The sequence below is a fragment of the Camelina sativa genome, chromosome 10 (genome assembly GCF_000633955.1).
Source record: "Camelina sativa cultivar DH55 chromosome 10, Cs, whole genome shotgun sequence".
Classification (NCBI taxonomy): Eukaryota; Viridiplantae; Streptophyta; class Magnoliopsida; order Brassicales; family Brassicaceae; genus Camelina; species Camelina sativa.
The window spans coordinates 2,749,845-2,771,092 of record NC_025694.1 but is presented as its reverse complement, the minus strand read 5'-3'; the positions used below and the strand labels follow the sequence as shown (position 1 = coordinate 2,771,092).

Genomic DNA, 21,248 nt, shown 5'->3' with positions numbered 1-21,248 from the left:
AAATACATTAATGGCGACTTGTTTCTGTTTTTTAGTTATATCAAACTCCACCCAACCAGGAGAGAAAAATTAATGGTGTGTCTGTCTCTATAAACACAATACATTCCCCTTACGATATTTCTTCTCTTCATCTTTCTCTCTTTCTCAGTGTCTATATATACGCGCACACACATCCAGCTTCAGTTTCTCACCAGCATCAGCAACAAGTTTCCATGGACTCCCAAGACTACGTCAAGCTTGGTTATCACTACCTGATTACTCACTTTTTGAAGTTCATGCTCGTCCCTCTTGTAATGGCGGTTTTGTTCACGAACGTCTCCTTATTAACTCTAAACCAGCTCCAGTACAATCTCGTCGGAGTCATCTCCCTTATCACATTCGCCATATTCGGATGCACAGTCTTCTTCATGTCACGACCTAGATCCGTTTACCTTGTCGATTACTCCTGCTACTTACCACCGTCGGATCAAAAAGTTAGTTACCAAAAATTCATGAATAACTCTAGTTTGATTCAAGATTTCAGCGAATCGTCGCTTGAGTTCCAACGAAAGATCTTGGTTCGATCCGGTCTCGGAGAAGAGACTTATTTACCGGAGTCTATTCACTGCACCCCGCCGCGTCCCACTATGGCCGCTGCGCGTGAGGAAGCAGAGCAGGTAATCTTCGGTGCACTCGATAACCTCTTCGAGAATACCAAAATCAATCCTAGAGAGATTGGTGTTCTTGTTGTGAACTGTAGTTTGTTTAACCCTACGCCTTCTTTATCCGCCATGATTGTTAACAAGTATAAACTAAGAGGAAACGTCAAGAGCTTTAACCTTGGTGGAATGGGATGTAGTGCTGGTGTTATCGCGATTGATCTCGCTAGTGACATGTTACAGATACATAGGAACACTTTTGCTCTTGTGGTTAGTACTGAGAACATTACTCAGAATTGGTATTTTGGTAACAAGAAAGCAATGTTGATCCCTAATTGCTTGTTTAGAGTTGGTGGCTCTGCGGTTCTGCTTTCCAACAAGCCTTTGGATCGAAAACGCTCCAAGTATAAGCTTGTTCATACGGTAAGGACTCATAAAGGATCTGATGAGAAAGCATTCAGTTGTGTGTACCAAGAACAAGACGAGTGTTTAAAAACCGGAGTTTCTTTATCGAAAGATCTTATGGCTATAGCCGGAGAAGCTTTGAAGACTAATATCACCACTTTGGGTCCTCTGGTTCTTCCTATAAGCGAGCAGATCCTCTTCTTTGCGACTTTTGTTGCTAAGAGACTGTTCAACGCCAAGAAACAGAAGCCTTACATACCCGATTTCAAGCTTGCCTTTGATCATTTCTGTATTCACGCGGGAGGTAGAGCCGTGATCGATGAACTAGAGAAGAGTTTAAAGCTTTCGCCAAGACATGTCGAGGCGTCTAGAATGACACTGCACAGATTTGGAAACACTTCCTCGAGCTCTATATGGTATGAATTGGCTTACACGGAAGCCAAAGGAAGAATGAGGAAAGGGAACAGAGTTTGGCAGATTGCTTTTGGAAGCGGGTTTAAATGTAACAGCGCGGTTTGGGTGGCTCTCCGCGATGTCGAGCCCTCGTTTAAAAATCCTTGGGAACATTGCATCGATAGATATCCGGTTAAGATCGATCTTTGAACTCGTAAGAACGGTAGATTGGTCTGGAAACATGGTTAGTCCTCCATGTACCAAAAAAAAAAGGTTAACTCTTATATCTTTTGTTCTTTACCAAGGGGTCAAGAAAATCAGTGGAAGGTTAATGTATGTTTGTATATGTTGTGTATAAAGGTAACCCTTAATTAATGACCAAGAATGGTTATGAAGTCAAAAGATAGGACCAAAAGTGTTGACCTATTAAAATTTAAAATTTTAGTTTTTTGGAAAAATTAAATCATTTGTGAAATAAAAATGGTGAGTTAGAAAAATCAAAACAATTTACTTACTTACAAAGAACCTTAAAATTAAACTTAAGTGTTAAATTTAGAATAAATGAAAAAATGCTAAACTTATGACACCAAAACCTACGAACTCTTATAAGGACGGGGATACTAAATTTGTTTGTTTGTTTGTTTTTTTTTTTTTTGTAAATCAATCCGGTTTGTTTTCAATGTATTCAAATTAAAGTCGGGTTATGACACCAACACCAAGCTTACGGATCTGAGGAAGACGGGATGCCAAGTCGGGTTAGTCATCAAGCGTATTCAAATAACTCTGAAGTCTTAGAACTTTTTTTGTTAATAAAATATTTTGTATAATAAAAAAAATTTAGTTAAAAAAATTTAAAACAATTTTTACATAAAATATTATTTGTGAAAGAACTTTTTAAGGGTTAAATTTAGAACACTCGAAAACATGTTAGACTTGTGACACCAAGCTTATTCCAATTTAACGCTTAAGTTTGAAAACTTTTTTTGTCAATAAAAAATATACTATATGAAAAGATTGGTTATAAAAACCTTAAATTTAGTTTAAAGTCTGAAAATAAAAATAAAAAATAAAAAAAATTATTAGTTGGAAAGGAAATAAAGAAAGCAATATACCTCTGGTTGTGATGTGGAAGAAACACAAGATTTGATCGATTCTCATCAGCTTCAGATGACTGAATGAATAGTCGGAACCATGGAAACACCACCAAACACACAGGATCATGACTGGTTCACTACTCTCACTCGTCCTCGTTCCCGCATTCTCGCATCCTTGAGCCGTCTTTGACAGATGGTTAAAACACGAACAGAGCTGAATAAGTAGAAGAAAAAAGAGAGAGTTTGAGAAGTTTGATCGAATGAATAAGAAGAAAGACTTTTTTTGACCTGGAATCGATCTCGATTGAACAGAGATGTTTTCCTCTTTACCGCATTAGATCAGATCAATCCACCGTGTGAAAACGTTTCGGTGATCGTAGAGCAGATTTTGACCTAATTAATTAAGATCGATCACGTACGATCGGATGACGATAATGTAAGAGATCAATCACGAAAAGAGATGCTCCGATCAAATATCAAAGGGATAATAAAGTTGATGCAGAGATCATCTCTGTTCGTGGTTGTTTGAGATTAGGGAGAAGACTTGACCTGGAATCAATCTCGATCGAATGAAGATGTTGTCACGATTAACATGGGGATGGCGATCAGTCAATCACGAACAGAGTCTGATATGATTTCCCCTCCGATCTTGACAGAGATCACCAACGCAAAGCTTTGGATTTGGTTTCTCAAAGAAGAAGAAGAAGAGAGATTTGGAGAAACTTTGATGGTTTTACAAAGAAGAAGAGAGAATGAATGAATGATTTGGAGATTTTTTAACCTAATGACTAATAATAATGAGCCGAGTGTATGAATGTATTTAATATAAGCAACGGCTATTTTTTCTTCTTTTCTTTTAACTTTAAGCAAATTTAGAAAAGGAAATTGTGATTGTTTCCTTTTTTCCCCACGAGCTCTCAAGTTGAATCCTTTTCTTATTTGAGTTGCAACCAATAAAAAAAAAAAGATAGAAAAACGGAAATTTATCACAAGAGTAACAAAAAGGAGATTGGAGATCCTTTAGAGTTTACTCAATTACATTCATATGTGCTAGTTGTGGGACTGAGAGGAGTTTTCTCCTTCCGAAGTGATTTATGTATGGAGGAGTTTATCACCGTTAAGAGTTCCGAATTGAAAGAGACTATTTGAATGCTAAAATTGTATATTACTGTCTGAGAGAAAAAATATTCGATCCCCCACAAAGACTCCCCCCCCTTACATATTTATACAGACCAATTAATTACCCAATTAATGCGTAATTAATTTTACACGATTCTCGCGTCCTAATTAATTCACTTGAATGCTGGAATCTTTGACCGAGGTCGAACTGCGAGCTGACTAATATGACGCCTCTCCGCGCTCTCTTCTTCTCTTTGGGCCTGATGGGCTGACCAGCGCTACACCTTTGACCCGTTTAGCGTGCCCGGCCCAGACCCTCTGCCTGTTATCCGAGATGACGAATCGTGGGTACAACACTAGTGTATGACCATTTGCCTTTATAGGCACTAAAAAACTACCCAAAAAAAATATGAAGAAGAAAAAAAGGTTAAACAATCACTGGATCAGTGTGCTCATGGTGTTCCAGGTCCAAAGCATGTGTGTCACGAGATAAAAATAGAGAGAAACACAACTGATTATGATCACCAAGATCACGAATATATATAAAGGACTTATAAAAAATGAATTTGAAAGTGGTTAAACTAAGTGATTATATGTGTGATTGCTCTTAGCCCCTTAGGTGTGGTGAATCTTATTATAGAGATGACTTATTTTAAAGATAGTTGCAATTAAAAAAAAAAATCAGTGTCCGGATAGTTTGATGCAATTAATTAGTGTTCTATAGGGTCTGATTCTTAATATTTATGCAAATATTATAGTATTTCAAAGTATTTGGCCTTAACTAAACTTCCACCTGATTTATTTACTGATCTAGTTCGGGGACAGACTTTGCGAATAAAACTCGTTCCCGAGAAACATTCATCCCATAACTGCTATTTAGTCAGAGGCTAATCGACTATGGCCTTTCAGCCAATCAAATCTACGAACACGAATCCCCCTAAAACATCCTCAAGTATTTATTTAATACACATGTATCGTATTGAGCACCACTCATAAACTATTTTTTTTTTGTTTTTAACAAAAAAAATTTATCATACTCTTTTGTAATAATAGATGCATCAACATATTGTAGGCAACGTTGAAGAACCAGTACATTCTTTTTTTTTTTGCTCCAAATTTTCAAAATTGGAAAATGAAACTTGGACGAAATAAATTTAACACTCTGTATATATTGGCAATATAATATTGCAGAGTGGACTATTTACCTTATTTTGGCAACTTTCAGTGGACTAGTAATTTATTTCAATGTGTATGCTTGCATGAGTGTGAATATACACATGTCTATATGCATGCTTGCAAATCGTAACGGACCACAAAAAAGGATCCATACAAATACCTCTTAACGGCTCCTCTCTATCATACTCTCCGACACAAACTGAGCAATGACGTCCGTTAACGCAAAGCTCCTTTACCATTACGTTCTAACCAACTTTTTCAACCTTTGCTTGTTTCCGTTAACGGCGTTACTTGCCGGAAAAGCCTCTAAGCTTACAGCAAACGATCTCTACCACTTCTATTCCCATCTCCAACACAACCTTATAACCGTAATTTTACTCTTTGCTTTCACCGCTTTCGGTTTGGTTCTCTACATTGTAACCCGGCCCAAACCGGTTTACCTCGTTGACTACTCGTGCTACCTTCCACCACCGCATCTCAAAGTTAGTGTTTCCAAGGCGATGGATATTTTCTACCAAATAAGAAAAGCTGATACCTCACGGAACGTGGCATGCGATGATCCATCCTCGCTTGATTTCCTGAGGAAGATTCAAGAACGTTCAGGTCTAGGTGATGAAACGTACAGTCCCCAGGGACTCATTAACGTGCCCCCACAAAAGACCTTTGCAGCTTCACGTGAAGAGACAGAGCAGGTAATCATCGGTGCGCTAGAAAAGCTATTCGAGAACACCAAAGTAAACCCTAGAGAGATTGGTATACTTGTGGTGAACTCAAGCATGTTTAATCCAACTCCTTCGCTATCTGCGATGGTCGTTAACACTTTCAAGCTCCGAAGCAACATCAAAAGCTTTAGTCTCGGAGGAATGGGTTGTAGTGCTGGTGTCATCGCCATTGATCTTGCAAAGGACTTGTTGCATGTTCATAAAAACACTTATGCACTTGTGGTGAGCACTGAGAACATCACTCAAGGCATTTATGCTGGCGAAAACAGATCCATGATGGTTAGCAATTGCTTGTTTCGTGTTGGTGGGGCAGCGATTTTGCTCTCCAACAAACTGGGAGATCGGAGACGGTCCAAGTACAAGCTATGTCATACTGTTCGAACGCATACCGGAGCTGATGACAAGTCTTTTCGATGTGTGCAACAAGGAGACGATGAGGGCGGTAAAATCGGAGTTTGTCTGTCAAAGGACATAACCGTTGTTGCGGGGACAGCGCTTAAGAAAAACATAGCAACGTTGGGTCCGTTGATTCTTCCTTTAAGCGAAAAGTTTCTGTTTTTAGTTACCTTCATCGCCAAGAAACTTTTGAAGGACAAGATCAAGCACTGTTACGTCCCGGATTTCAAGCTTGCTATCGACCATTTCTGTATTCATGCGGGAGGCAGAGCCGTGATCGATGTGCTTGAGAAGAGCTTAGGACTATCGCCAATCGATGTGGAGGCATCTAGATCAACGTTACATAGATTTGGGAATACTTCGTCTAGCTCAATTTGGTATGAATTGGCATACATAGAAGCAAAAGGAAGGATGAAGAAAGGGAATAGAGCTTGGCAGATTGCTTTAGGGTCAGGGTTTAAGTGTAACAGTGCGGTTTGGGTGGCTCTATGCAATGTCAAGGCTTCGGCGAATAGTCCTTGGGAACATTGCATCGATAGATATCCGGTTCAAATTGATTCTGATTCATCAAAATCAGAGACTCATGTCAAAAACGGTCGGACCTAATTCATCTATCTGAGTGTTAACAATTTAGTGTTTTTTTCTTCTTTCCTTCTTTCTTTTAATTATTGGTTATGATTTGATAATGTTTAATGTGTTCTTTCTTTTTCGTTATAAATAAAGAAACACATGGGTGTTTCCATTCTTCTATTTAAGTTGTGGACCGTTTAATAACCTAACTTAGAATTCAATCATCTTTTTATTTTCCTTCTGTTTTTAAATCTTCCAACCAATCAACGTGTTTTCCATACTAACATAATTATTTAAAACGTGTTTAAAATTAAACATCTCTTTGGTGTTTCTAGAGGTTTTAGATTGTTTGCTCTGTTTGCCACCTGTTTTTTTTCCCCGTCAGCTCTGTTTGCCACCTGTTATTGTTGGAAAAGTTACATTCCTGTATTTGAGATTTAGATATATAAATGCATATTTGAATTGTTTAGGTATCAAATAAAAAAAGAAGCAAGGAAGCCCATATAGTTCAATTGATAGTTGAATAATGAAAAATGATATGTGTCAGAGAGTTGGAGCAGTCCCCGATGAGCCTACATCAGAAAACAAAAAAAAATCATACTGCTAATATATTTTTTGGCTGAGGCTCACCTTATCTATTAATTATGACATTAGTTACATTGCACATGTAATTTTCAAAAAATGCGGGCTTTAGAGCCTGACCGTCTAGAGAAAGAAGTGGGTGGTTTAGAAGAGCTTCTTCTACAAATGTAACTAATGTCATTAGTTAATTGTGGCGGCGATCTATTAATTATGACATTAGTTACATTGCACATGTAATTCATACACATTGTCACAATTGATTTGTGCATTTCAACTTAAGCTTCCTTTGAAATTAGGTGTGTTTTTTTACTTTAACTTATGACGCTTTTTTTTTGCAACATGTATATTATGTTGATATTATTATAGCTAATACCCTAATAGCCTAATACTAATAACTATGACAGTAATTAAATTATAAGATATATATTTGCATAGAAAATAGAAATATATAAACATTTCTCCTTAGTAGTATAATTTTATAATATATATAGGAGAAGAGATGTAGGAATTGGGATCCCATCATGTAATCATGACCATCGGATATCTCCTCATTATTGTTCCATTCTCTACATTGATGATTTCTAAGAACTTCCCCATACGCAATTTTGTATAGACATATGTGCAATTTTGTATAGACATATGTATAGATATGTCACTGTCATATATAGTAACAACACTTACACACATATTTGTATGATAAATATGTAATATATAATATAATTATTACTCCAGATCAACACACCGAAACCGAATCAAGTGTCAAAATCTACATACATGTCGACACATCTATATATATGCATGTATTTATGAGCATATACATACAAGAGGATGGGGAACCCACAAATTAGGTGTGTGACACTTACTTTTTATAAGTGTATGCATCAACGCATGTATATTGTATAGTATTAGTATGATGATAGGGAAATAGCCTTCATCTTTCTATGGACTTAGTCCAAATTCATCACATCAAAAAGCAACGACCATTTCATTTGTTTCTAACAACTTTACACCCTCCCCTTTTTCTTATCTTACTAACTCCATATATCTGCTTAAAAAGCTTAATAAAAAAATTGGACTAAGCCGGAAAAAAAGTTTGGATTTTTATCCTAGACTCGAGAAGAATTCATGTCCTCAGCCCTACTTCAATCACATAAAGGTTGTTCATATATAACTTAAAAATAAGAAAAAAGTAGGATAAATGAAAATATTTGAGAACCTAAACAATGCCATACTTTAATGATGGAGAGGTCCTTTTCTCAGAAAATATTTGCTCACCGAAATCGGTGAAAGTGATCTAAGACTAAAAACTAACTTGTGACTTGTGAGTAATTTATGTGATGGGGCTTCTGCATACAAAGGGCATGGCGATCACGTGGCATTCTCTCTCTCGCACCGTCTCAGTATCAGCCTATCACAATAGAGAGTAAGCCAATACAGCATGGCGATCAGACGCATGGATCGATCTGAATAACAAGATTCATAAAAGCGTCTTGTCAGGTCTTGTGTAATAAATTCATGTGAACAATGCATCATAGCCAAATCAAGACCGGAGTAGGTAAAGTGTATTTTTCTTACCCTTTTGAAGTGAAAATGTCTAGTGCACCAATCTAAAGTAATGGATTTCATTTTTTTTACTTAGCTTTCTAAGATAAAAGACTATACGATCGATGCAGTTGTTACGCATTATCATGTAAACTTTAGGAATAATTTCCTTTCATTGTGTTACAATAAAACAACAGCACACGTGACTTTCACGTGCTCCTTTACGAAAGAAAAGTTTAGTTGAAACCTAAAAGAAGACACACACACCAATTGGAATAGACATCCCCCTGAGCTTATCCTCCTTTCTTTAGTGAATCAAGATCCAATAAATATTATAATACATTGCATATATATTATGTCATTATTTTGTTCTGTGTGTTATTTTTTCAGTCATCCCAAAACGCAATTATCTCGAAACATATAAAGTTTCCAGATTTGTACTTGGGCCTACCTTATTTGATGCGATGAATTTGGACTAAGTGTACATAGCTGATGTTCTTTTTTTTTTTTTTTTTCTATAAATAATCCTTTCCTCTTCTNTTCCAGATTTGTACTTGGGCCTACCTTATTTGATGCGATGAATTTGGACTAAGTGTACATAGCTGATTTTTTTTTTTTTTTTTTTTTGCTATAAATAATCCTTTCCTCTTCTACCCTCACCTTACCTTTACTCTGTTTCCTATTTCTCACTCTATCTTTCTCTCACACTGCAAGTTTGTTTTCTGAATCCAAAGAAGAAAGAAGAAGATGAATGGAGCTATAGAAGCTGATCTTTTGCTCGACTATAATACGGACATGTCGGTCTTAGAGCGACAAAGGGCTCATCTCAAGTACCTCAATCCAGGCTTCGATTCTCCTCTCGCCGGCTTCTTCTCCGATTCTTCGATGATTAACGGCGGCGTGATTGACGGCTTTCTTGGGACGGACGGTTTGAATCTTCCGATGATTTACGGACAGACGACGGTGGAAGGTGATCCAAGACTCTCTATCTCGCCGGAAACGATGATTGGGACTGGAAATTTCAAGAAAAGGAAGTTTGATACAGAGACCAAGGTTCGTATATATGTGGCTCTGTTATTGAACTAAAAAAGAAATAGAAAACAGATCTTACTTTGAGGTTTCATTTATCCGTTTCTGTCTTTTATTTGCAGGATTGTGATGGGAAGAAGAAGAAGATATTGATGATGAACAGAGAAGATGAAGTTGAAGAAGAAGATGAGAAGTCGAAACTAACAGAGCAAAACAATGGGAGCACAAAAAGCATCAAGAAGATGAAAAACAAAGCCAAGAAAGAAGAAAACAGTTACTCTAACGATTCATCAAAAGTGACGATACAGAAAACGGATTATATTCATGTTCGTGCACGACGAGGCCAAGCCACTGATAGTCACAGCATAGCAGAGCGAGTAAGAAAGACTCTCATTCTATTTAAGACAATAATGTTTTCTTTGTATAATTTGAGACTAATTGTTTTTAGTTATTTAATTGTGTTATTATAGGTTAGAAGAGAAAAGATAAGCGAGAGGATGAAGTTTTTACAAGATTTGGTTCCTGGTTGCGACAAGATCACAGGCAAAGCAGGGATGCTTGATGAAATCATTAACTATGTTCAGTCACTCCAGAGACAGATTGAGGTATAAATTTCACCTTCTGACAGTAAAAATTACATCTTAAAGATTAAAATATGTATTATCTTCTTAATTTGTTATACACTAATATATCTGATATTGTTTGAAACAGTTCTTATCGATGAAACTAGCAGTTGTGAATCCAAGGCCTGATTTCGATATGGATGACATTTTTGCCAAAGAGGTTAGTATTTTGATTTGTTTGTGTTTTATATGAAAAAAAAAAAGTAAACTTTAAAGGTTATAATTAGATAAGCTAAAGTAAGCCATGTGATTCATCATAACCAGGTTGCCTCAACTCCAATGACAGTAGTGCCATCTCCTGAAATGGTTAATTCCGGTTATTCTCATGAGATGGTTAATTCCGGTTATTCTAATGAGATGGTTAGTTCCGGTTATCTCCATTTCAATCCAATGCAGCAAGTGGATACCACCAGTTCTGATCCACTGTCGTCATGCTTCAACGTACGTCATATGTTGGTTACTCTCTTTCATTGTGATCTAGTATCATTTAATTTAAATCTTTTGTTAAAGAAGTTGTTTGATTATGTCACAGAATGGCCAAGCTCCTTCGATGTGGGACTCTCATGTGCAGAATCTTTATGGAAGTTTAGGAGTCTGATTAAGGTATAATCAATAGTGATATTTTTGCATATATTTTTTTGAGTTATTATGCTATAGGACAAGTTTAAATACCCTACCTATATTCAAAACTTACAGATACAAGATTTAACTGTGCAGGTTCTCTGGACAAGACAACTTATATGTTTCAAGTGGGAGGATTATTATTATTCATCGGAAGAGATATAGAGAGCAAGCTTATACTAGCTGTTATTACTAATTTCACTAGAATGACTTAAGATTTGCCGCTCATTATTTTTTATGTATCAAAAGAAAGAGTGTATACAGTATTTGTCTATAATCTCACTTGTCTTTCCAATGTGTGTTCTCGTCTGTCATCCATATGATTTTTTCTTTTTGATACAATGCCAAAAGGCCTCTATGGTCTATGCCTCTATGGGCTAAATCTGTAATAATTATGTTGATTTTTTTTAACAAAGCCAAAAAAAAAATGATCCAAATAATAAAATCTAGTGAACACTGACGAATAAGAAAAGAAAGTTTCTAGCAAACTAAATGAAAAAGATAATAATTAACAAAGCCTCTCGATTTTTCTGTTTCAATGTCCATATAAATATGTTGTGGTTGAAAACCAAAAAAGTAAAAAAGAAAAAAAATCTATGTTTAATGCTTACCAAAACGATGTTGTGTCTGCTTACCAAGTACGAGAACTCTGAGTGAGATGATTATAAAACCTATGACCAACCAAACAAACCCGTTGCAAGCAACTCAAATACCCTAAATCCTCTATACCACGAGTTTGTACGGATAGTATTAAATGGAGGAGGAGAAGAAGAGCAGAGTTTTGATCATCGGAGCAACAGGACGATTAGGGAACTATTTGACCCGTTTCAGCATCCAATCGGGTCACCCGACTTTCGCCCTCTCCAGACACTCTACTCTCTTCGATAACCTGAAATCTCTCTCCGACGCCGGCGTTACTCTCCTCAAGGCCTCTCTCTCTCTCTCTCTCTCTCTCTCTCTTTGAAAATACTCTGTAATCTCAAAGTTTTGACCTTTTTTTTTTTGCTTCGTTTGATTTGGATTTCGTATTAAATGGGTTTAGGGTTCATTAGAGGATGAAAGAAGCTTAGAGGAAGCAGTGAGTAAAGTAGATGTGGTGATCTCTGCAATCCCATCAAAACATGTTCTTGATCAGAAACTCCTCATCAAAGTCATCAAACAAGCTGGTTCTATCAAGGTCTCTTCTTCGTATCTAAGCCATTGATCTTTGTATAAGCAATGAAACTGATTTTCTTAAATGTGCATTATTGGGCTGATGAATGATGATGATAGAAGTAGAATAGATCTCTCTCTGACTAGAGCATTGGACATTGTGGTTACGTTTTTTTGCAGAGGTTTATTCCTGCTGAATATGGAGCAAATCCTGATAAAACACAAGTCTCAGATCTTGATCACGGTTTCTATTCTAAGAAATCTCAGATCAAGCGTATGATTGAATCAGAGGGTATTCCGTATACATACATTTGCTGCGGATTGTTCATGAGAATTCTACTTCCTTCGCTTGTGCAACCGGGTCTTCATTCTCCTCCAATCGATAAAGCCACAGTTTTTGGAGATGGAAACGTTAAAGGTTTGTCCTTTTTTACTCAAATATACATTCTTGTGAGGTCTGAAACTGAGTGTTTCTGTGTGTTTTTGTGTATAGCTGTATTCGTGAATGACGTTGATGTTGCGGCATTTACCATCAAAACGATAGATGATCCTCGAACACTGAATAAAACCTTGTACCTAAGACCACCCGAAAACATATGTTCCATGAATGATCTTGTTCATCTCTGGGAGGGCAAGATTGAGAAGAAGCTTGAGAAAACTTTTGTTACAGAGAATCAACTTCTCAAGAAGATCAAAGGTGCAACCATCAGCGCATCTACTACCAACATCTGCCTTCAATTTGCAGAAACTTTTCTAACTTCAGCTTTCTGTTTTTATGATGCAGAGACTCCGTATCCGGATAACATGGAGATGGTCTTCATATACTCTGTCTTTATCAAAGGGGATCATACATACTTCGATATCGAGTCGTCAGGTGGGGTGAATGGTACTGAGCTTTACCCTGATGTCAAATACATGACCGTGAGCGAGTTTCTTCATACTCTTCGCTAGGATTCTAACCAAATAGCAAAAAGGCAATCACATTTTGTCTCATAGTATTTCAGAGATCTCTTTACACTTCTGTAACATTTCTGTTTCTTGAGGAACCCATCTCTCTAGTATTATTTTTACCCAATTGATCTGTGCTTGGAAAGAGTGTAAGACAATTGCTTCTGAAATTTTGATGATGATTAAAAGAACCAAATTTATCAGTTACATGGTATCAAGATCATAAGTTCAAGCCTCCATGTCTTGGAATGTACAAATTACAGAAATAACTCGCAAAAAAATGTGCTTTGTCGACTATAGTAGTAAAGTTTGAGTTGAGGATCACAGATTTTTTAGATGTTGTTGAGAATGAACTTTAAGTTAACTTGCGATAGAAACAGCGCTAAAGGAAGCAACTATGGCACACAATGGAACACGTCAAAAACGTAACTAAAATAAATAATTTTATTAAAAGAATGTGATTCTCACTTTCTCAGAGCGTATCCAAAAATACGAGGTTTAAGAGAATGGAGTGAACTAGTGATCCCGACAAGACTTACCTTTATTTCTCAGCCTCTTCTTTTTTAATAAGGCCTCTCTCTTTACGTTTTCTTCCAACCTTAACACAGACAGACACATTTGCTTCAAGACAAAATCGAACCTCGTCTTCAAGTTTCCTTCTGTTCTTCCACGTATCCGGCCACTTACTTACTCTGTAACATCTCTTTCCATGTCCGCTTCACTTTCTAACATTCTTAATTTTTCGACGCACTCAGTTTTGTGATTACTCTTTTCTTGTTTGCCTCGATTTCTTTAACCAATTATAGTAGTGTGATAGAAATTGCTTTCTTTTCCTTTATTTTGTGAAACTTGATTGTAACAAGAGCTAGTAGTGTTAATGTTTGACAGGAGAGATTTAAATTGTGACTTATGAGATCCAATGCCTTTTAGGTACAAATGTCTGAACATGTTATGGGATTAAGCAAGATTAACACACAGATTTGTGTTCATGGTTATCAACCTGCCAGGTTAAGTCGTTGGACTCGTAGAAACAGAGATGGGAAGTGCTCCAAGGAGCATAACTTACGGGAAGATGGTGAAATGGTGAAAGCGTCAACAAGTTCCATGAAGCTAAAAGGAAAAATGTTGAGTGGAGTTCTTGATCTATTTCCTAATCCTGATTCAGCTGTTCCAAGTGTCGAACTCATACCTGACATGAACAATGAACCGCCAATTGTTGCCAACAGAGATGCCTCGATAGATGGGGATGAAGGCGAAACATGTCCAGCTACTCAAAGTATGAATGTGGAACATTTTCACAACAACAACACCAAGCTGCTCAGCGAGTGCAAGCGTATATGGTCTGACTCTGAAACCAACACTAGATCACAGGTCAAACGTCTGAAGACAAACACATCATATTATAGCGGAACTGAAACCGAGAGCATGATGGCTGTCGAAGAGGGGCCATCAGGGAAGAAGGTGAACTACTTCTTCCACAGAATAATCGAAAACAACAAACCCGGATCCAGAAGATATCAAATACCCTCAACATCACAAATCAAGATTCTTAATATGGGAGAAGACGTTAGCCCATGGATTCAGAGATGGTGTAAGACAAAAGCTGGAGAGACTCATGTACCAAGAGGAGGTCAAGAAGTCAACCCACATGGCACTGCACTAGAGAAGCAGTTTCCAAGTATTGCTGCAATGGCAATGATGAAGAAGGCTCTGAGCGGTTTAAACCCGACCGGCTGTAGAAAGACCAACTCCCTCTTCGTCTGGAATGCTGATGATTTAAGGTGAAAAAATGTATGTATTGCCAATATTGCTGGTGCCAGAACACAATACAAAACTATAATCTACCTACTTCAAATAAACTTGGATATGTGACTGCAAAATCTATAAGTAATACTGGTTGTAATCGTTTTTACCGTGTGAGATATAAGTAAATTTTCTAGAGCCTTGTTTCAAAACAATCTTTTTATCTCAAAATCTCTCATAAGATTAAAGTAGTATACTCCAATGTCTGCAAGTAAAGGTGCATTCTAGAAAGATAATGGTCTACAGAGACATTGGATAAAAGATAGATAAAACAGCAAAAACATTCTCCAGAAGCTAGCCGTAGGTTGCCCTAGTGTAGATCTGTTGGCTTGAGTGAGCAGAGACCATCCTGATCGTTCCCTTAGCCATCAAGTCTCTGATTGCCCTCCTAGCAAGCGATCCATTGATCTGTACCAATCTCACGAGATTATATCAAAACTAGTAAAAAGCAAGAAGTCATGTGTGTTCAAAGATTAAAAAAAAAAACGTTAAGGCACCTACATACATTATTGCTCAAGTATCATTAACAACACTCTTTACAATGCAATCTCCATTATAATCCAAAGCTATCAAGTAAGACCCTTAGATGTTATCTATCAAGAAGTACTAATAAAACACAGTTTACAACAATAGTGTCACCAGTGCCATATTCTATCAGACAAAAAAATTGCCAACTCTCAGAACTGAAGTAAAGGTGTTTACCCTCAAACGGTCAGAGAGGATAGAAGGAGTGATCAATTTGAACTTGGGAGCCTCAGAGAGAAGCTTGTCGTAGGTTGCTTGGTCGAACAGAACCATGTTGTTCACTTTCTCCTTTTGCTTTCCTTTGCTCCACTTCTGTTCATTCCCAAAGAAAAAAGTAATAATCAGTACTTAGTGAAAAAAACAGGGGAAAAGGGATCATAATGAGATAAACCCAGAGATCAAAAGGATCCAAATTTATGATTCAGATTTCAGAATAAGTAACTGCGAGACAAAAGATGGGATTTTTAGAAGGAAAAAAAGGTGACCTTCTTCTTTTGCTTGCCACCACCGGATTTGGCGGGTTTAGAGGAAGGAGGAGGAACTTTGTCTTTCTTGGGTGCCTAGAATCAGACAGAGAAGCCATTGTTAGTAAGATCATCAAAACAAAGAGAATTTGGATAGTGAAGAGAGTGAGAGAGCAGACACACACCATTGTTGGATCTGGACAAGAGAGGAGCGGCGCTACGATATGAACAACTTTTAAACAATGAATTGAGCAAATTAAACCCTAGACGAGTTGAGTCTCTCTTCTCTCACGGGGAAGTTACCCTATTTTAGATTTTATTAAATAAATTAGTAACCTCTCAAATTATATGTTTTCATTTATTCGGTATACTGGGAGATTATTCTCTTTCATTTCATATACAGTATTTTTCTTAGTCACAAATTTTTCTAAAATCTTGTTTTAACATTTAACTAGGTTTTCACCCGAAAATTGATACACGGCAGGAATAAATTATAAATTAATATATTTTGAATAATAATTTTTAATTTATTTAATTTTCAAATTCCTAATTAATTAAATTTTATCTAATTAATTTATAATTTTGTTCAGAATTTTGTTTCTTCTTCTTATATTTTATATAGTTATAACCTAATTACATTAAATTTGTTATTAAATAGAATATAAAATTTTAAAATACATAGTTTTGTTTTCTATAATTAAACAAAGGTATATGCATATATGGTATGTTAGTGTATATTTTTATGTGTGTACATTTTTTTTTTTTGGAATATTAAGAATGTGTTGTAATATGTGTAACTAGATTAAGACCCGTGCTAGAGAGCACGGGTTGAAATTCATTTTATTTATATAGTAATTTTTTTTATAAAATATAAGTTATGTAATTATTTTAAAAGTCTTTTTGGATAAAATATTATACAATAAAATCAAATGCTAAATATGATGATTTGAAAAAGACACTTATTTTGTAAGTTTTATATTGTTAATGATTTCTAGATAAGTATGCGTACTATACACTAGTTAAATTTTGTATTTTTTATATTTTAAAATGTTGTATTAGTTTATGTAATGTGAAGTTATTTCAAAAATGTATATTTTAACTCATGACTTGAATATCATTATAAGACATAATTTTGTAAATTTAGTTTTTAAAAAGCGAGTTTTTCTATTAAATAATTTAATATATTGTTATATATACTTGGCATTTTGAAATTCTTTCATATTATAGTGACATATTATTGACATTGCTATAGCAAACTAATTTAGGGTATTTATAGTTTCTAACTTTAATATCAAGTTTAAATATTTTAGAAATATTTCAAAATAAATTATGTAATGTTTTATTATATTATATAAAATTCAACAAAAAAGTATGAAATTGAATTTAAATATTCAAATTTTGACCAGTTACTCAATAAATTTTTTTAATTCAATAGATATTATTTTTAATAAAAAATATTAATAAAACTTGAATATTTATAAATTGAATCATTTCTATTTGTTTTTTAAAATTCAACTTATGTTATATCCGGAAATAAAACTATTTTTTAATTATAATAAATGATATGATAATTTCTTTGTTTCATAAAAATAGACTCATATATAAAAATGAGAGGTGAAGTATAATGATAATTAACAAATTAATATGTGAAGTTAGATATTAAATGATTTTATTTGATGGATAATTTAATAAAGGAAATTAATATGGTAAGTTAGATGATATCAAATGATTCTTTAGAATATTTTCTTTAAGATTTTGGAAACAATAAATGCATACTATACAAATAATATAAACTTAATCTATAATCTATTTGTAACCAACTTATTAAAATTATATAGTCTACAAAAAAATGTAGTGTACTTCCGTTTTATTATATAAGGGATATTGTTAATAGTTTTAGTGTTGGTTCTATAGTCCAAATCCGCCATGCTAAGCGGATCACGCAACATGTTCAAAGATTTTTAATCTGCAGCTCATTATATGAAACCCGTGAAAGTAAAATATAGTATGTGAGGCTAAAAATCACTTTTTATCAAATCACTTTTTCAAATTTGTAAAGAACAATACATCTTCACTCACCTCTTTATAAAATAAGGAGATGAAATCCGTATACATTTACAATTATGTTTGTTACCTTTTAAAACACTTAGTTTCTATAAAAAAAAATCAAATATAAGTAGAATTAATTTGTTTATTAAATTAATTATTTAATGACAATGACATGCTTGTAAATAAGTGCCAACTTCAAGATTTATTTTATAAATGTCTCCAAAAATGTATATAGATTATGTGATTTTGCAAATTATAAGGATATCTGCAAATTACTCATTTATTTGTGTTTTTCACTTTTTGCAACTCCGTTAGTTAGCTTCATACTTGGTAAAATTAAGGCTTAGTTATATTCCCAAATCAAAAAGTTAGGTTTTGCTGCAATCTACATCTTCTTGAGCTGTTCCTGCTGCCCTTGCGAGTACTTCTCAGACTCCACAGACTCTACTTAATCACCCTAGTATCTCATTCTCTACTCACACATACTCTTTTATTGGCATTATGGCTGCTTTGAAACATACACTGTCCACAGACACATGGGTGATTGATTATGGTGCAGTTCACCATGTGTCTCATGACATAAATAGTTTTGTCGCTTTGGAGGTAAAAAATAAAGACGCTTTGTAAGCCGAAAATGAAGATTTTTAGAGGCCAAAAAATAAAGACGCTTTGGAGGCCAAAAATGAAGACGCTTTGGATGCTAAAAATGGAAACGCTTTGGAGGCCAAAAATGAAGACGCTTTGGAGGCAAAAAATGGAAACGCTTTGGAGGCCAAAAATAAAGACGCTTTGGAGGCCAAAAATAAAGACACTTTGGAGGCAAAAAATGAAGACGCTTTGGAGGCCAAAAATGAAACCTTTTGGAGGCCACAAAATAAAGACGCTTTGGAGGTCAAAAATGGAGACGCTTTGGAGGCTAAAAATGGAGACGCTTTGGAAGCCAAAAATGGAGATGCTTTGGAGGCCAAAAATGGAGACGCTTTGGAGGCTAAAAATGGAGACGCTTTGGAAGCCAAAAATGGAGATGCTTTGGAGGCCAAAAATGGAGACGCTTTGGAGGTTAAAATTGATGACGCTTTGGAGGCAAAAAATGGAGACGCTTTGGAGGCCAATAATGGAGAAGTTTTGGAGGCCAATAATGGAGACGCTTTGGAGGCCAATAATAGAGACGCTTTGGAGGTTAAAATTGATAATGCTTTGGAGGCCAAAATTTTTGGAGACGCTTTGGAGGCCAAAAATGGAAACGCTTTGGAGACCAAAAATGGAGTCGCTTTGGAGGCCAATAATGGAGACATTTTAGAGGCCAGTAATGGAGACATTAGGCCAATAATGGAGACGCTTTGGAGGCCAATAATGGAGACGTTTTGGAGGCCAATAATGGAGACGCTTTGGATTCCAAAAAGTCTTCATTTATAGTTATCGGTAGATATATTGGATAGATATATCATAATGATAATAGAATTATGATTTTTTGATAGAGATATTACTACAATGATGACATATTTAATAGGTTTATGTCGAGTAGCAGTTTTGTTTGACAGATTTATATAGTCATTATGGCAGACATATACACTGAAATAGATTTATATGACAGATATAATTTTACGTGATGGTAGATCTTTCTAGACGAGTAGATATAATTAAAAGCGATAGATTTATGAGTTAATGTAGTGGTAGACATATTTTTTACTGAAATAAAAAAGTTAGTTAGAGTTATATATATAGGCGTGAGAGTTAATGTGTTTGACAGATTTATATATAGATAGACCTGATAGAGTTATTTAATTTGTGATAGGTTTATACTATTGATGTTTTAGGTCAAAACAAAGCATTTTACGAAATATGCTGTATTTTTACTTAATATTAGGTTTTATATGATTTTAATTGATAATAACATTGTTAGATAAAGTAGTGCAGTGTTTATAGGTCTTTTAAAAGTGTTTCAAATTTATGGTTCAAACCTTAGCTGTTGGCAATTTTTTTACTTTTTTTTTAACTTAATTGAAATGGGTAATTCATAATTTGCTCATGTCACCCTTCTTCCCAAAAACCCTAGCGGCCGCTACACCTGCATTTTGTTCTTCAGATTTTTTTTTTCTATCACTCTCTCACATTTCTTGTCCAAAAAAGTTTAAATACACCTTTCATTATGAGTTTTTAGCCAAAATTTAAGTAGTAAGAGCTTTTTTACGATTTTGACTAAGAAACGGTGGCTAACCTCCTCCTCCTCGCTGCGTTAACGATTGCCGTCGCCAAATTAGTTGCTAATCTTCGAATCATAAGAATATCACCTGATGTTGCAAAGAATCCAATGATGGTTTGTTGCAACAAATCATGTTTTTATTCATGTGTTATCCAAGACAGTTTGTATTATGCAAATTGGGGGACATGTGAACAATTAAAATGATTGGAAAATCTCCCAAAACCAGTTCAAACCTAAACATTAAAATTGACATTTTAATCGAATCTATCATCAGAAAAAATATAAATATTTACATGCATATTTGGTGTGATTCTTCTCTTTAATTTGCTCTTATAATATGAGCAAAATAATTTGTTCCTATTTTTGATTTTAATCCTGTTTTTTTTTAACTAATGATATGAAGTATATAACACAAAAACTAAAAGGATTATTTTTTAACTATAATGGCATGATTGTAATTAGTATGAGTTTTTTAACGATTTTTTAGCGATTTTGACTAAGACAAGTGGCTAACCTCCACCTCCTCGCTGCGTTAACGGCTGCCGTCGCCAAATTAGTTGCTAACCTTCGAATCATAAGAATATCACCTGATGTTGCAAAGAATCTAATGATGGTTTGTTGCAACAAAACATGTTTTTATTCATGTGTTATCCAAGACAGTTTGTATTATGCAAATTGGGGGACATGTGAACAATTAAAATGATTGGAAAATCTCCCAAAACCAGTTCAAACCTAAACATTAAAATTGGTATTTTAATCAAATCTATCATCAGAAAAAATATAAATATATACATGCATATTTGGTGTGATTCTTCTCTTTAATTTGCTCTTATAATATAAGCAAAATAATTTGTTTATATTTTTGATTTTAATCCTGTTTTTTTTAACTAATGGTATGAAGTATATAACACAAAAACTAAAAAGATTATTTTTTAATTATAATAGCATGATTGTAAATAACAGTTTTAACCTCTTTTTCCAAATTATATGTGTTGTTTGAAAGTGTTGTTTGAGTAAACAAACAATTTAGTGTTATTTGAGTACTTTTCTCATTTATATATAACCTTTTTCTTTTACGAGGGACCATATATATATATATACGTATATGAGTTCCACCTTTTCACATATAAATTTGTATTCAAGAAATTTTTCATAAGCGCCAGAAGTCTGAAGGAAAAAAAAAGGAGAGAAGAT

General features: G+C 34.9%; 6 protein-coding genes across 7 annotated transcripts; 5 read left to right on the top strand and 1 right to left on the bottom strand.

The window, feature by feature from the left end:
* Positions 184 to 1,836, top strand: LOC104716686 (3-ketoacyl-CoA synthase 17). Its single transcript, XM_010434103.2, has one exon. The coding sequence runs from the start codon at positions 213 to 215 to the stop codon at positions 1,644 to 1,646; it is 1,434 nt and encodes a 477-aa protein (XP_010432405.1). The 5' UTR covers positions 184 to 212; the 3' UTR covers positions 1,647 to 1,836.
* Positions 4,994 to 6,698, top strand: LOC104716684 (3-ketoacyl-CoA synthase 18-like). The gene has a single exon (XM_010434102.2). The coding sequence runs from the start codon at positions 5,032 to 5,034 to the stop codon at positions 6,547 to 6,549; it is 1,518 nt and encodes a 505-aa protein (XP_010432404.1). The 5' UTR covers positions 4,994 to 5,031; the 3' UTR covers positions 6,550 to 6,698.
* LOC104716683 (transcription factor bHLH63-like) lies at positions 9,283 to 11,224 on the top strand. The gene is made up of 7 exons (XM_010434101.2): positions 9,283 to 9,690; positions 9,789 to 10,043; positions 10,137 to 10,271; positions 10,378 to 10,449; positions 10,554 to 10,730; positions 10,822 to 10,892; positions 11,007 to 11,224. Exons 1-6 carry the CDS (start codon positions 9,385 to 9,387, stop codon positions 10,885 to 10,887), a joined length of 1,011 nt encoding a protein of 336 aa, XP_010432403.1. The 5' UTR covers positions 9,283 to 9,384; the 3' UTR covers positions 10,888 to 10,892; positions 11,007 to 11,224.
* Positions 11,498 to 13,217, top strand: LOC104716682 (probable pinoresinol-lariciresinol reductase 3). The gene is made up of 5 exons (XM_010434100.2): positions 11,498 to 11,838; positions 11,953 to 12,087; positions 12,243 to 12,480; positions 12,556 to 12,759; positions 12,847 to 13,217. The coding sequence occupies exons 1-5, from the start codon at positions 11,665 to 11,667 to the stop codon at positions 13,011 to 13,013; spliced, it is 918 nt and encodes a 305-aa protein (XP_010432402.1). The 5' UTR covers positions 11,498 to 11,664; the 3' UTR covers positions 13,014 to 13,217.
* LOC104716680 (F-box protein At2g16365-like) lies at positions 13,562 to 14,885 on the top strand. 2 transcript variants are annotated; one of them, XM_010434098.1, is made up of 2 exons: positions 13,562 to 13,704; positions 14,018 to 14,885. In XM_010434098.1, the coding sequence occupies exon 2, from the start codon at positions 14,091 to 14,093 to the stop codon at positions 14,793 to 14,795; it is 705 nt and encodes a 234-aa protein (XP_010432400.1). In that variant the 5' UTR covers positions 13,562 to 13,704; positions 14,018 to 14,090; the 3' UTR covers positions 14,796 to 14,885. The 2 variants fall into 2 exon arrangements, with proteins under 2 accessions (XP_010432400.1, XP_010432399.1); XM_010434097.1 differs by having other exon boundaries at positions 13,941 to 14,885.
* On the bottom strand, positions 14,971 to 16,099 carry LOC109124758 (40S ribosomal protein S25-3-like). Its single transcript, XM_010434099.2, has 4 exons — positions 15,988 to 16,099; positions 15,824 to 15,898; positions 15,516 to 15,650; positions 14,971 to 15,221 (listed from the first exon to the last, which is right to left on the bottom strand). Exons 1-4 carry the CDS (start codon positions 15,988 to 15,990, stop codon positions 15,108 to 15,110), a joined length of 327 nt encoding a protein of 108 aa, XP_010432401.1. The 5' UTR covers positions 15,991 to 16,099; the 3' UTR covers positions 14,971 to 15,107.